Genomic DNA, 12,735 nt, shown 5'->3' with positions numbered 1-12,735 from the left:
TGCCTTAAAACTCAACATTCAGAAAACTAAGATCATGGCATCTGGTCCCACCACTTCATGGCAAATAGATAGGGAAACAGTGGAAACAGTGAGACTTTATTTTTTGGGGCTCCGAAATCACTGCAGAAGGTGGCTGTAGCCATGAAATTAAAAGACACTTGCTCCTTGGAAGAAAAAGCTATGACCAATCTAGACAGCATATGGTTTTTCCTGTGGTCATGTATGGATGTGAGAGTTGGACTATAAAGAAAGCTCAGCACTGAAGAATTGATGCTTTTGAACTGTGGTGTTGGAGAAGACTCTTGAGAATCCCTTGGACTGCAAGGAGATCCAACCAGTCCATCCTAAAGGAAATCAGTCCTGAATATTCATTGGAAGGACTGATGCTGAAGCTGAAAGTCCAATACTCTGGCCACCTGATGCGAAGAACTGACTCACTGGAAAAGCCCCTGATGCTGGGAAAGATTGAAGGTGGGAGGAGAAGGGGACGACAGAGGATGAGATGGGTGGATGGCATCACTGACTCAATGGAGATGAGTTTGGGTGAACTCCAGGAGTTGGTAATGGACAGCGAGGCCTGGTGTGCTGCAGTCCATGGGGTCACAAAGATTCAGACACGACTGAGCGATTGAACTGACTTGACTTCTATACTGCGGAATGACAGCTATTTTAAAAGACATGTACTGTTAATGGGACCAGAAGTGAGCAGGAGTTACAAAAATATGTAAGCTAAAGTCGTATTTGAAGGTTTGTGCTTACATTACTTTTGTACTACTGTCACTTTTTTCCCTTCTTTTTTAACTTGGCTGCCCCAGGTCTTGGCTGTGGCGCACAGGCTCTTTAGCTGCAGCATGTGGGCTCTAGTTCCCTGACCAGGGATCAAACCTGGGCCCCCTATACTGGCAGTGCAGAGTCTTAGCCACTGGACCACCAGGGAAGCTCCTATTGCCACAATTTTACAAAACTAAACATTTTCCTTTGACTTTATAGTAAGTACTTTAATGATTCCGTAAAGACTCATTTATTATAGCTTTGCTTAGCCAAAAGGTGAAAAGGTGATTAAAAAAAAAAAACATTTGAAGTAACCAATCTCTAAACACAGAAAAGATTAGCACTTACCCACTTCTAAGGTATCTGGCTCATCCGGCCTCTGGGCAATCTGCAAGTAATAAAGCAGGGAGCCATACAGGTGTGTCCTTACTCGCTGGAATCCACCACCTAGGAAGATACAGCAGAGTAAAAATCTTTTTTCAAATTAAAGTTAAAACAAATACAGAAGTTGTAATTTGTAGAAAATTTAAACAACAACAAAAAAAAACCTGTCTTCAAAATGAAGTCTAACAGTTTCTTCAATATGATGTGAAGTGAAGAATCTCCAATAGAAGCAAACCCCACCACTGGGTTCTCTGTGGCCGGAGGCGAGGTGAAAGAGCTATCAAGAGTGAAAGCACAATGGACCTCTCCAGGTCCCAAGACTAAGGGTTGCTTCTGCTCTGTGCGAACGGCTTGGCTTAGGTGAGCGGTCAGGGTGAACACAGCACCTGCTACCACGGGCATTAATTCCTGCGCTGCTTCATCATCCAGGATCTTAAAGCAGAAAGACAAACCACAGTGAGGGCCCTGCTTTCAGCTACAGTCATTAACATGTCTCACACACACAGCTTTTCAACTACCACAAGATTTTAAAAACGGAATTGTCCTATTCAAAGATAAAAGCTAATACATAGAAAGAAATTTAAATAGGATGCTGAGTAAAATGTTCTTAACCAGAAGGGAGCCCTAGCAGAATTCCCTAGAGGTTTTTAATGGAAATTAACATAATGGCCTCCCCACTAGAACCTCCCATTTAATAGGTCTAGGGTAGGGATCTGTAATGTAGATTTTTTAAAAAGCTCCCTAGGGAATTCTGACACACACTCTGGTTGAGAGCCATTATTGTACAGTTATAATAAAACTTTCCTCAAGGAAATTTTTAACACTGGCGTTGCTCAACTCTATTGACTCCACATCTAAAATGGAAAAACAGGTGGGGCAAACTATATATTTAAATGGGATCAAAACTTGTTCAGCAGCATACAGTACTTTAGGAAACATGTCACCTTATCATGCACATCTTGTAAAAGATCACGAATAATCAGTTGGCGATCCTCTGCTTGGATGAGGTCCTGGGGACAGGCTGTCAGGATAATTTCTACCAGCTGCCGCCATGACTCCAGAGCATGCCGTTTTGCATGAAGACACTGCAACAATTTGTTTCTTCCTACCACGTACTGGAGTATGGTGCTGATTTCCTACAGCCACAGAAATTGAAGTGCAAGGTTAACACTTAGACAAATAAAGTCTTACCAATAGACCGCTATTTTTAACCCTGTCAGTTAATCTGAAAACATTTACAGTATCCTCTGGAAAGCTTCCACATGCTTGCTAAACAGCAGATTAACTTTTTATGTTACACTGGTGGCCAGAATATTATTATTTTTCATAAAAAAATAATAAAGCTCTGTGTGTGTGCATGTATGTTTAAGATGGGTGGCAGAGGTGATGTGGGTGGAAATGAGTTTTTCACCCCATCTTCTTTCTTCTTTCAACTGTCTATTATACTTATTCTGTAACACTGCTGCTGCTGCTGCTAAATTGCTTCAGTCGTGTCCGACTCTGTGCGACCCAATAGATGGCAGCCTACCAGGCTCCCCTGTCCCTGGGATTCTCCAGGCAAGAACACTGGAGTGGGTTGCCATTTCCTTCTCCAATGCATGAAAGTGAAAAGTGAAAATGAAGTCGCTCAGTTGTGTCTGACTTGTAGCAACCCCATGAAATGTAGCCCACAGGCTCCTCCATCCATGGGATTTTCCAGGCAAGAGTACTGGAGTGGGTTGCCATTGCCTTCTCTGACTCTGTTACACTAGAGCTCCCTAAAACCCAAGTTTGACAGCACATTTTCTCGATGTGTCTTCTATTTGTTTGCCTCTGGCTTTGGCCTAGCCAGCTGTGTTTCCACATATGTGGTCCTTCCCACTCAATCTCTGACCCATATCTCCCCATTTGTGATGACTCTTCCCTCACTGACTGGGAACAAGTAAAATCTATTACACAATATGAAAAGGTTGTAAATCCTCAACTAGCTTAGCAGAAAGGATATGATTTTTATTCTGGCATCCAGACATTAACTTCAGTTCAGCTTTTAACATTACAAAGTCAAAAGTGAAAGACTCCATTTCTATCAGATCTACTTCTCAACTGTAAAAAGCATAATCAGAACTCTAAAAGAGGCAGGATCCAATCATGCCTGTGAGATGATTAGAAAAGTTTGTGCTTAATTTGCATGTAAAACACATATTAGAATATTTTGGGTCATGCTGGCTCAGTGTGACAAACTCCACTGTGTATTTGTGTATATGAATAGAGCAAAACGTGAATGCTTTTAACAATAATAAAATGGCAATGACGAGTGACTTTCAATTTTTAAGTTGTTTCCTAATAATGAATTAGAAGTCAGTTCACTGTTTTGTCATCTAACTGGCGATTTAAGTAGCTTAAGGAGTTAAAAGGTATCAGCAGGGCTTACATCCATCAGGAGAGGTCTTTGTCCTATGGCTGCCATACCCTGAAGGGCGTTCACTTCGGCCACAAGAACTCTGTGAAGAAGCTACATAATTGAGAGAAGGGAGAAAAATAAGATCATTCCCGACACTGGTACAACAATAACCTAGCAGTTACTTTAAACTGCCCTAGAGGGGAAAGTTTCAGAGAGTAGTACCAAAGAGCCTCTGTGGCAGGAAAGTTGGTCCAAATGCACAGGATATCTTCTTCCTACTAGTCAGGTCATTACCACCTACCTGGTAGAGAGTTAAATAATTAAAATCACCCTGAGTGACAGCTGGGTGGCATGACTACTAACACGAAGGAGATGGGAAACCTAACAGATAAAATTAGTGCGGGCTATTCAGTTTTCTTTCACTGCTGCTTGAAAAGTGTAAACCACAGTCTAATAAACCAACACCTCTATTAGAAAAAAAAAGTTATTTTTTCCTAATGACTCAAAGACTGTGAACCACTTGATACTTCACACACTCTAAAGCAATGCTCACCTTGACATTGCAGACTGTTTGTCCCCGTAAATTCTTGTGTTCACAGTTAGCAATAACTTGTTCAATCTGGGCCCGATCAAAGAAATCCAACTGCAAAGGCTCAGGGATCTCCTGACTGAAGTCAATGGAGTCGAGAATATTGAGAATTTTGCGACGTACTAGAAAAAATGAAAAGTCGTTTTACTTTAGCTGGGACATTGAAGAGAAAAGCAAACCACAGTACTCAGCTCACTCTCAAAGACAGTACTATATCTATGTTCAGAAAGGGCCTCAGTCTGGAAATTGAAGACTGTATTGAAATCTAAATTGGATTTTATTTCTAACACATTCATTTGCAAAAATGTTTTTCCCATGCTATCATCTTGCTATAAAAAGATTTTTTTGTTGACAAATAATTTTCACATAGCTTTTCAACATCAGTTCAGAATTTGCAGATACAGGCATTAATTACCTCCTAAAATTTTAAGCAATTTAATATATACATATCTAGCTTCCCTTGTAGCTCAGTCGGTAAAGAATTTGCCTGCAGTGCAGGAGACCTGGGTTCGATCCCTGGGTTGGGAAGATCCCCTGGAGAAGGAAATGGCAACCCACTCCAGTATCCTTGCCTGGAAAATCTCATGGACAGAGGAGCCTGGTGGGCTGCAGTCCACGGGGTCACAAAGAGTCAGGCACAACTGAGTGACTAACACTTATGTACAAATTTATTACAGATTCAAAGAGCTTTACCTTTTGTAGAAGTGTCAAAGTGCAGGAACCCAGAGACAGACCTATTTTCATCTTCCATGCCTCCTTCCCCATCTGTTGGAGCATCAGTAATAAAAGATCAGAAAAAGAACACATTCACAAAATTTATTTGGAAATAACAAATATCAGGTTATTATATTTCTATGTCATTGTTTCTAGGTCAAAGAGCCCCTTGCAAATGGATAATTAAAATGCAAAGATGATGAGAACTTATCAACAACATTCATCTAATTCTTTCTGTTTCTATCAGATCCACTTCACAATTGTAAAAAGCATAATCAGAACTCTAAAAGAGGCAGGATCCAATCACGCCTGTGAGATGATTAGAAAAGTCTGTGCTTAATTTGCATGTAAAACACATATTAGAATATCTTGGGTCATGCTGGCTCAGTGTGACAAACTCCACTGTGTATTTGTGTATATGGATAGAGCAAAATGTGAATGCTTTTAACAATAATAAAATGGCAATGATGGGTGACTTTTAATTTCGTGTTCTGAAGGGAAAAAATTCTAAAGGCAGAAAGAACATGCTTGGCCTACAATCACAGACTAACCATAAGATTCAGATTTGCACTTGCATTCACACAGCCCAGTCAGCAGCACGGCAACACAAATGCCAACATGCAGATGTTCACCTGAGTAGGGTTTCACTGGCATGTCATCCAGCAGGAGGTGGAGGAGCCTCTGGGTGTGTGAGCGCTGGCGATTCAAAGAAGTTACCCTTAGTTCTATTGAGGCAGTCTTCATCAGCCATGACATCTGGTTCAGCATAGATATTTCATATTCTGGAATTTAAATATATATGTTTAGTTTCCCAGTATACGACACAAAATCAGAACAGACATAGTCTGTAACTCGTCAGTATTTTCCCATGCAACATAGTCAATAATTTATGAAACTATGCACCATAATAATATGCCACTCTGTAAGATTAAAAAAGAAAAAACCAGATGCCAAGAGAAAAAATAAGCCAGTGTATGTCTATGAAAGGTAAGCAAAAGCAACTGAAGAACAAAAGAGAATCAAGTTTCTGTTGCTAGAATAACTTCACACAGATCTAGAGAATTCTGGATCTATCATAGTTTGACATTAATAGAGAATTTAATACTTAAAAAGATAATCCAAGTACTTTTCAACTATTTATCTTGACAAAAAAAGACTATCATAAAATCTGATTTTTATTTCAGAAAAAAAATACATTTTAAAAACTAAAATAAATACATAATTTGCATAACTTTAAAATGCATAATTTTCTGCTATCTTGAGATTATCAATGCCGTTTTGGTCTAACATATAGTTAGGACTGGGAATCACTTATACAATAAAAGTTTTTGAATCCAATATTATTGTAATATGCCTAGCTTTGAAGTCTTAAATTATGAGTTTTATAAAGATACAACCACTGCTACTATTGCTAATAATAATAATTACAAGCAAAGCTACATCAATATTTAAAAAGTAGACAGCAAGATAGGCAAGATAGAAACTCTTTTTTCCTATTAGGAATAAAAAAGGGTTTCTTAAAAATCTTGTTATAAACAATATCTTGGGGTTAAAAATAACATATACTGATTATGAAAATGAAATCAAACTCTTCTGCCATTAGGTAATTCCCAATCTCTCACACCATACCCTAAGAAGTAAAGCAGGGGCTTCCCTAGTGACTCGGTGGTAAAGAATCCTGCTGCCAATGCAGGAGACGCGGGTTCCACCCCTGATCTGGGAAGGTCCCACATGCTGAGGAGCAACAATGCTTGTGCGCCACGGCTACTGAGCCTGTGCTCTAGAGCCCTGGAGCTGCAACTACTGAAGTCCTGGCACCCTAAAGCCCTTGTTCCACAAGAGAAGCCACCTAGTGAGAAGGCCCCACTCACCGCAACTAGAGAGAAAAAAGCCCTCCCAGCAATGAAGACTCAGCACAGTCAAAAATAAACAAATAGAAGCTTTCTAAAAAATTCTTACAAAGCAGAGTTGACAATTACCAGTAATGGCAACTTATTATGAAATCTGTGAGCCTAGACTTCCTAAAACATAAAGATGATACAAAATAAACTTTTAAAAAACCTCAATAAAATGATCACTGGCTAGATATAATATAAACTAAGAAAACTGTTATAAATTGATCAAAAAGAAAATTACATAAAATAGAACCCTATAAAACAAAGGAAGCCTGGATAACTGTGTGACCAGGTCAATAAACTAAAGGTATAGTTTCTATCATAATTAGCTTCCTATTTTTCATTTCAAGACCTGATCATACACAAGAAACAAAGTAAAACACAGATTTTTACAAAACAATTTCACTCAAAAAAAAAAACTTTCTGAAATCTTACGTAAATATTTTCTTATCCCTTAAACACAATTTTAAAATTCTGATAGTAAAAATTCCATCCTTAACAGGCTATTTGAAAATAATTTTATGCTGACAGTTAAAACATCAAGTTTCTCAAGCACAAATTACAAAAACAAAACAAAGGAACACAGAAACAAAGTAATAAAATGAGGACAGAATTCCACAAATGCTAAAACTGCTATCCCAGTTCAGATCAGTTCAGTTGCTCAGTCGAGTCCAACTCTTTGCGACCCCATGGCCTGGCAGCATGCCAGGCCTCCCTGTCCCTCACCAACTCCAGGAATTTACCCAAACTCATGTCCACTGAGTTGGTGATACCATTCAACCATCTCATCCTCTATTGTCCCCTACTCCTCCCACTTTCAATCTTTCCCAGCATCAGGGTCTTTCCCAATGAGTCAGTTCTTTGCATCAGGTAACCAAAGTATTGGAGCTTCAGCTTCAGCATCAGTCCTTCCAATGAATGTTCAGGATTGATTTCCTTTCGTATGGACTGGCTGAATCTCCTTACAGTTCAAGGGACTATCAAGAGTCTTCTCCAACACCACAGTTCAAAAGCATCAATTCTTTGGCACTCAGCTTCCTTTATAGTCCAACTCTCACATCCATACATGACTACTGGAAAAACCATAGCTTTGACTAGACAGACCTTTGCCGGCAAAGTAATGTCTCTGCTTTTTAATATGCTGTCTAGGTTGGTCATAACTTTTCTTCCAAGGAGTAAAAGTCTTTTAATTTCATGGCTGCAGTCACCATCTGCAGTGATTGTGGAGCCCCCCCAAAAAAGTCTGTCACTGTTTCCACTCCTTCCCCATCTATTTGCCATGAAGTGACGGGACCGGATGCCATGATCTTAGTTTTCTGAATGTTGAGTCTTAAGCCAACTTTTTCACTCTCCTCTTGATACTTTCATCAAGAGGCTCCTTAGTTCTTCTTTGCTTTCTGCCATAAAGGTGGCATCATCTGCATATCTGAGGTTACCAATATTCCTCCCAGCAATCTTGATTCCAGCTTGTGCTTCATCCAGCCCAGCATTCCACATGATGTACTCTGCATATAAGTTAAATAAGTAGGGTGACAGTATACAGCCTTGATGTACTCCTTTCCTGATCTGGAACCAGTGTGTTGTTCCATGTCCAATTCTAACTGTTGCTTCCTGACCTGCATATAGGTTTCTCAAGAGGCAGGTCAGAAAGTCTGGTATTCCCATCTCTTTCAGAATTTTCCACAGTTTTTTGTACTCCACACTGTCAAAGGCTTTGGCATAGTCAATAAAGCAGAAGTAGATGTTTTTCTAGGACTCTCTTGCTTTTTCCATGATCCAATCGAAATTTAATCTCTGGTTCTTCTGCCTTTTCTAAAACCAGCTTGAACATCTGGGAGTTCACGGTTCACACATTGGTGAAGCCTGGCTTGGAGAATTTTGAGCATTACTTTGCTAGCATGTGAGTGAGATGAGTATAATTGTGTAGCAGTTTGAGCATTCTTTGGTATTGCCTTTCTTTGGGATTGGAATGAAAACTGACCTTTTCCAGTCCTGTGGCCACTGCTGAGTTTTCCAAATTTGCTGGCATATTGAGTGCAGCACTTTCACAGCATCATCTTTCAGGATTTGAAATAGTTCAAAGGGAATTCCATCACCTCCACTAGCTTTGTTCGTAGTGATGCTTTCTAAGGCCCACTTGACTTCACATTCCAGGATGTCTGGCTCTAGATGAGTGATCACACCATCGTGATTATCTGGGTCGTAAAGATCTTTTTTGTATAATTCTTCTGTGTATTCTTGTTACCTCTTCTTAATATCTTCTGCGTCTGTCAGGTCCATACCAGATGTCCTTTATTGAGCCCATCTTTGCATGAAATGTTCCCTTGGTATCTCTAATTTTCTTGAAGAGATCTCTAGTCTTTCCCCTTCTATTGTTTTCCTCTATTTCTTTGCACTGATCACTGTGGAAGGCTATTCTTATGCAAATGGGTATCTTTCCTTTTCTCCTTTGCCTTTAGCTTATCTTCTTTTATCAGCTATTTGTGAGGCCTCCTCAGACAACCATTTTGCCTTTTTGCATTTCTTTTTCTTGGGGATGGTCTTGATCCCCTCCTCCTGTACAATGTCATGAACCTCAGTACATAGTTCTTCAGGCACTCTGTTTATCATATCTAGTCCCTTAAATCTATTTCTCACTTCCACTGTATAATCATAAGGGATTTGATTTAGGTCATACCTGAATGGTCCAGCAGTTTTCCCTACTTTCTTCAATTTGAGTCTGAATTTGGCAATAAGGAGTTCATGATCTGAGCAACAGCTAGCTCCCAGCCTTGTTTTTGCTGAGTGTATAGAGCTTCTCCACCTTTGGCTGCATAGAATATAATCAATCTGATTTCAGTGTTGACCATCTGGTGATGTCCATCTGTAGAGTCTACTCTTGTGTTGTTGGAAGAGGGTGTTGACCAGCGTGTTCTCTTGGCAAAATTCTATTAGCCTTTGCCGTGCTTCATTCTGTACTCCAAATGTGCCTGTTACTCCAGGTGTTTCTTGACTTCCTACTTTTGCATTCCAGTCCCCTATAATGAAAAGGACATCTTTTTTGGGTGTTAGTTCTAGAAGATCTTGTAGGTCTTCTTAGAACTGTTCAACTTCAGCTTCTTCAGCATTACTGGTCGGGGCATAGGCTTGGATTAACTTCTTTATCATTACTGGTTTAAGCATAGACTTGGACTTGTCAAATGCTACCCCAAAATATTATAAAATTAAAATCACTCAACACAGACTTTATATATTTGTTTTAATAGTAAGGGAGAAAAATGTCCTACCTTTGTTAGAAAATGGCAAATGCTGCAATTGAGAAAATAAGAAGTCCTGGCTGGTTCTCAAGTACCTCATAGTAGGACCAGACGTATCAGAGCATGCACATAACTGGTAAATCACCTACAGAATTACAGTAACATAAGAAAATCCTCAAATTAGCTTTTTATATTACAGATTTAAATAAAAAGGTTGAACTTAAATCTATTAAGTGGAAACTAAGAACCATAAACAACTAAAGCAAAAAGGATAAACATATGTATATATAAAACAAAAATGCAGAGTAACAAGCAGTTCTTAGCATCCTAACTCAAACTATACAAAAATGCAACTGGAGAATGCTAACAACATTCTTATAGGACTAATCTTTAAAATCACCCTAAATATATTAACATATATACATGTTTAAAAATAAGTTTTAGTATTTTAACTATTATTAGCAGCAAATTACTCAGAAGTAACTTCTAAAAACCAAGGTTATATGTTAATTAGTTGATATAATTATTGGGATCTAAGACTATGCCAAAGCCTTTGACTGTGTGGATCACAATAAACTGTGGAAAACTCTGAGAGAGATGGGAATACCAGACCACCTGACCTGCCTCTTGAGAAATCTGTATGCAGGTCAGGAGGCAACAGTTAGAACTGGACATGGAACAACAGACTGGTTTCAAATAGGAAAAGGAATGCGTCAAGGCTGTATATTGTCACCCTGCTTACTTAACTTATATGCAGAGTACATCATGAGAAACGCTGGGCTGGAAGAAGCACAAGCTGGAATCAAGATTACTGGGAGAAATATCAATAACCTCAGATCTGCAGATGACACCACCTTTATGGCAGAAAGTGAAGAAGAACTAAAAAGCCTCTTGATGAAAGTGAAAGAGGAGAGTGAAAAAGTTGGCTTAAAGCTCAACATTCAGAAAATGAAGATCATGGCATCTGGTGCCATCACTTCATGGGAAATAGATGGGGAAACAGTGGAAACAGTGTCAGACTTTTTTTGGGCTCCACAATCACTGCAGATGGTGACTGCAGCCATGAAATTAAAAGATGCTTACTCCTTGGAAGGAAAGTTATGACCAACCTAGATAGCATATTCAAAAGCAGAGACATTACTTTGCCGACTAAGGTCCCTATAGTCAAGGCTATGGTTTTTCCTGTGGTCATGTATGGATGTGAGAGTTGGACTGTGAAGAAAGCTGAGTGCCGAAGAATTGATGCTTTTGAACTGTGGTGTTGGAGAAGACTCTTGAGAGTCCCTTGGACTGCAAGGAGATCCAACCAGTCCATTCTAAAGGAGATCAGCCCTGGGATTTCTTTGGAAGGAATGATGCTAAAGCTGAAACTCCAGTACTTTGGCCACCTCATGCGAAGAGTTGACTCACTGGAAAAGACTCTGATGCTGGGAGGGATTGGGGGGCAGGAGGAGAAGGGGATGACCGAGGATGAGATGGCTGGATGGCATCACCAACTTGATGGATGTGAGTTGGGAGTTGGTGATGGAAAAGGGAGGCCTGGCATGCTGCAATTCATGGGATTGCAAAGAGTCGGACACGACTGAGCAAGTGAACTGAACTGAACTGAAGAATCCCCTGTGCAAATTTAATCCTATGTATTCCCAAAGAGCAATGGTTCAGTATTCACCAATTCAGCGTTCTCTGCGACTTTATAAAATTAGTAATAACTGAATGTAAATTCAATATAGATCTAGAAACACAGTCTTAAGAAAAATACAAAACAACAAAGCATAACTAAAGACACTGAGTAAAGCAGAGTGAAAAACTGGCAACAACCTAAGTGTAATTTATATTGTAGCACATAGAAAGTTTCTCCCCTCCCTTGGGGGGAGGGAAGGACGCAAAATTGTAAATATATATTTAATATATACAAGGAAAAGACAGGAAGGGAACACAAGGTAAAGCTTAAATACTTGTAGACATATGCTTGTCTTTCAAACAGCTTTGATATTATATTGTTCTTGACACTATAAATACTGAACTTCTCAAAACAAAATCAAGTTATTCATATTAGATGGTAAATTAAGAAGATAGAAGAACAGATGCTCCAAGATATGGGGGAGGTAATACTGCTCAAGGGAGAAGGACAAAAAAAGTGAATTCCAAAAGCATGACAAGCTACTCTACAGGGGTTTGCCTGACACCCTTCCTAGTTTCCAAGACCAAGTAGGAAAACTCTCTACTGTTCAAGAGAAGACAGCAAAGACACAAGGCTCGGGGTCAGCTCTTCCCTCAGACGGCCCTGTGGTGCTGGATGATGAAGACGTCAGTAAGGCCCAGAGTGTTTCCCTTTCACATCATTAGATTTATTTTTAAACAAGCTCTTCTTAGAGGTTCAATTTTTTTCTGAAACACAGTGAAGTATAAACCTAGAGGTAAAGGATGCCTCTTTCATTAACAACAGAGAAGTGCTTCTTGTTAAAAAGGCAGATTCTGACCCAGAAGGGCTGGAGTGGGGCCTGAAATTCTGCATTAACAAGCTCCCAGGAGGTGACGCTGCTGATGCTGGTGCACATTTTGAGTCACAGAACATATGTATTAAACTGACAAATCTGTTGGTTTAGACATGATTTGTTTGGCTGGTATAGTGTTTAGGAAAGCAGAGGATCTGACAAACCAGGGTCTGCAATCCAACAGGGTAGAAATGAGCAGGGGCTGAGTAGCAGGGTAGACGGTCTCCAGCCTGCTTGATTCTCCTCTCCCTGGATCCTCTCCCCACCTATT

General features: G+C 39.7%; 1 protein-coding gene across 1 annotated transcript in view; it reads right to left on the bottom strand.

The window, feature by feature from the left end:
- NUP205 (nucleoporin 205) overlaps nt 1-12,735 on the bottom strand; it is a 77,472-nt gene that overhangs the window by 26,397 nt on the left and 38,340 nt on the right. The window contains exons 23-30 of the mRNA XM_052638558.1: nt 10,000-10,114; nt 5,471-5,620; nt 4,818-4,889; nt 4,089-4,246; nt 3,566-3,646; nt 2,100-2,291; nt 1,320-1,587; nt 1,120-1,218 (exon numbers count right to left, since the gene is read on the bottom strand). Of these exons, the coding sequence (XP_052494518.1) occupies nt 1,120-1,218; nt 1,320-1,587; nt 2,100-2,291; nt 3,566-3,646; nt 4,089-4,246; nt 4,818-4,889; nt 5,471-5,620; nt 10,000-10,114 (1,135 nt within the window). The remainder of the gene's footprint in view (nt 1-1,119; nt 1,219-1,319; nt 1,588-2,099; nt 2,292-3,565; nt 3,647-4,088; nt 4,247-4,817; nt 4,890-5,470; nt 5,621-9,999; nt 10,115-12,735) is intronic.

The sequence above is a fragment of the Budorcas taxicolor genome, chromosome 4, assembly GCF_023091745.1.
Source record: "Budorcas taxicolor isolate Tak-1 chromosome 4, Takin1.1, whole genome shotgun sequence".
NCBI classification, from domain to species: Eukaryota; Metazoa; Chordata; class Mammalia; order Artiodactyla; family Bovidae; genus Budorcas; species Budorcas taxicolor.
This window is presented reverse-complemented; position numbering and strand designations above follow the sequence as displayed.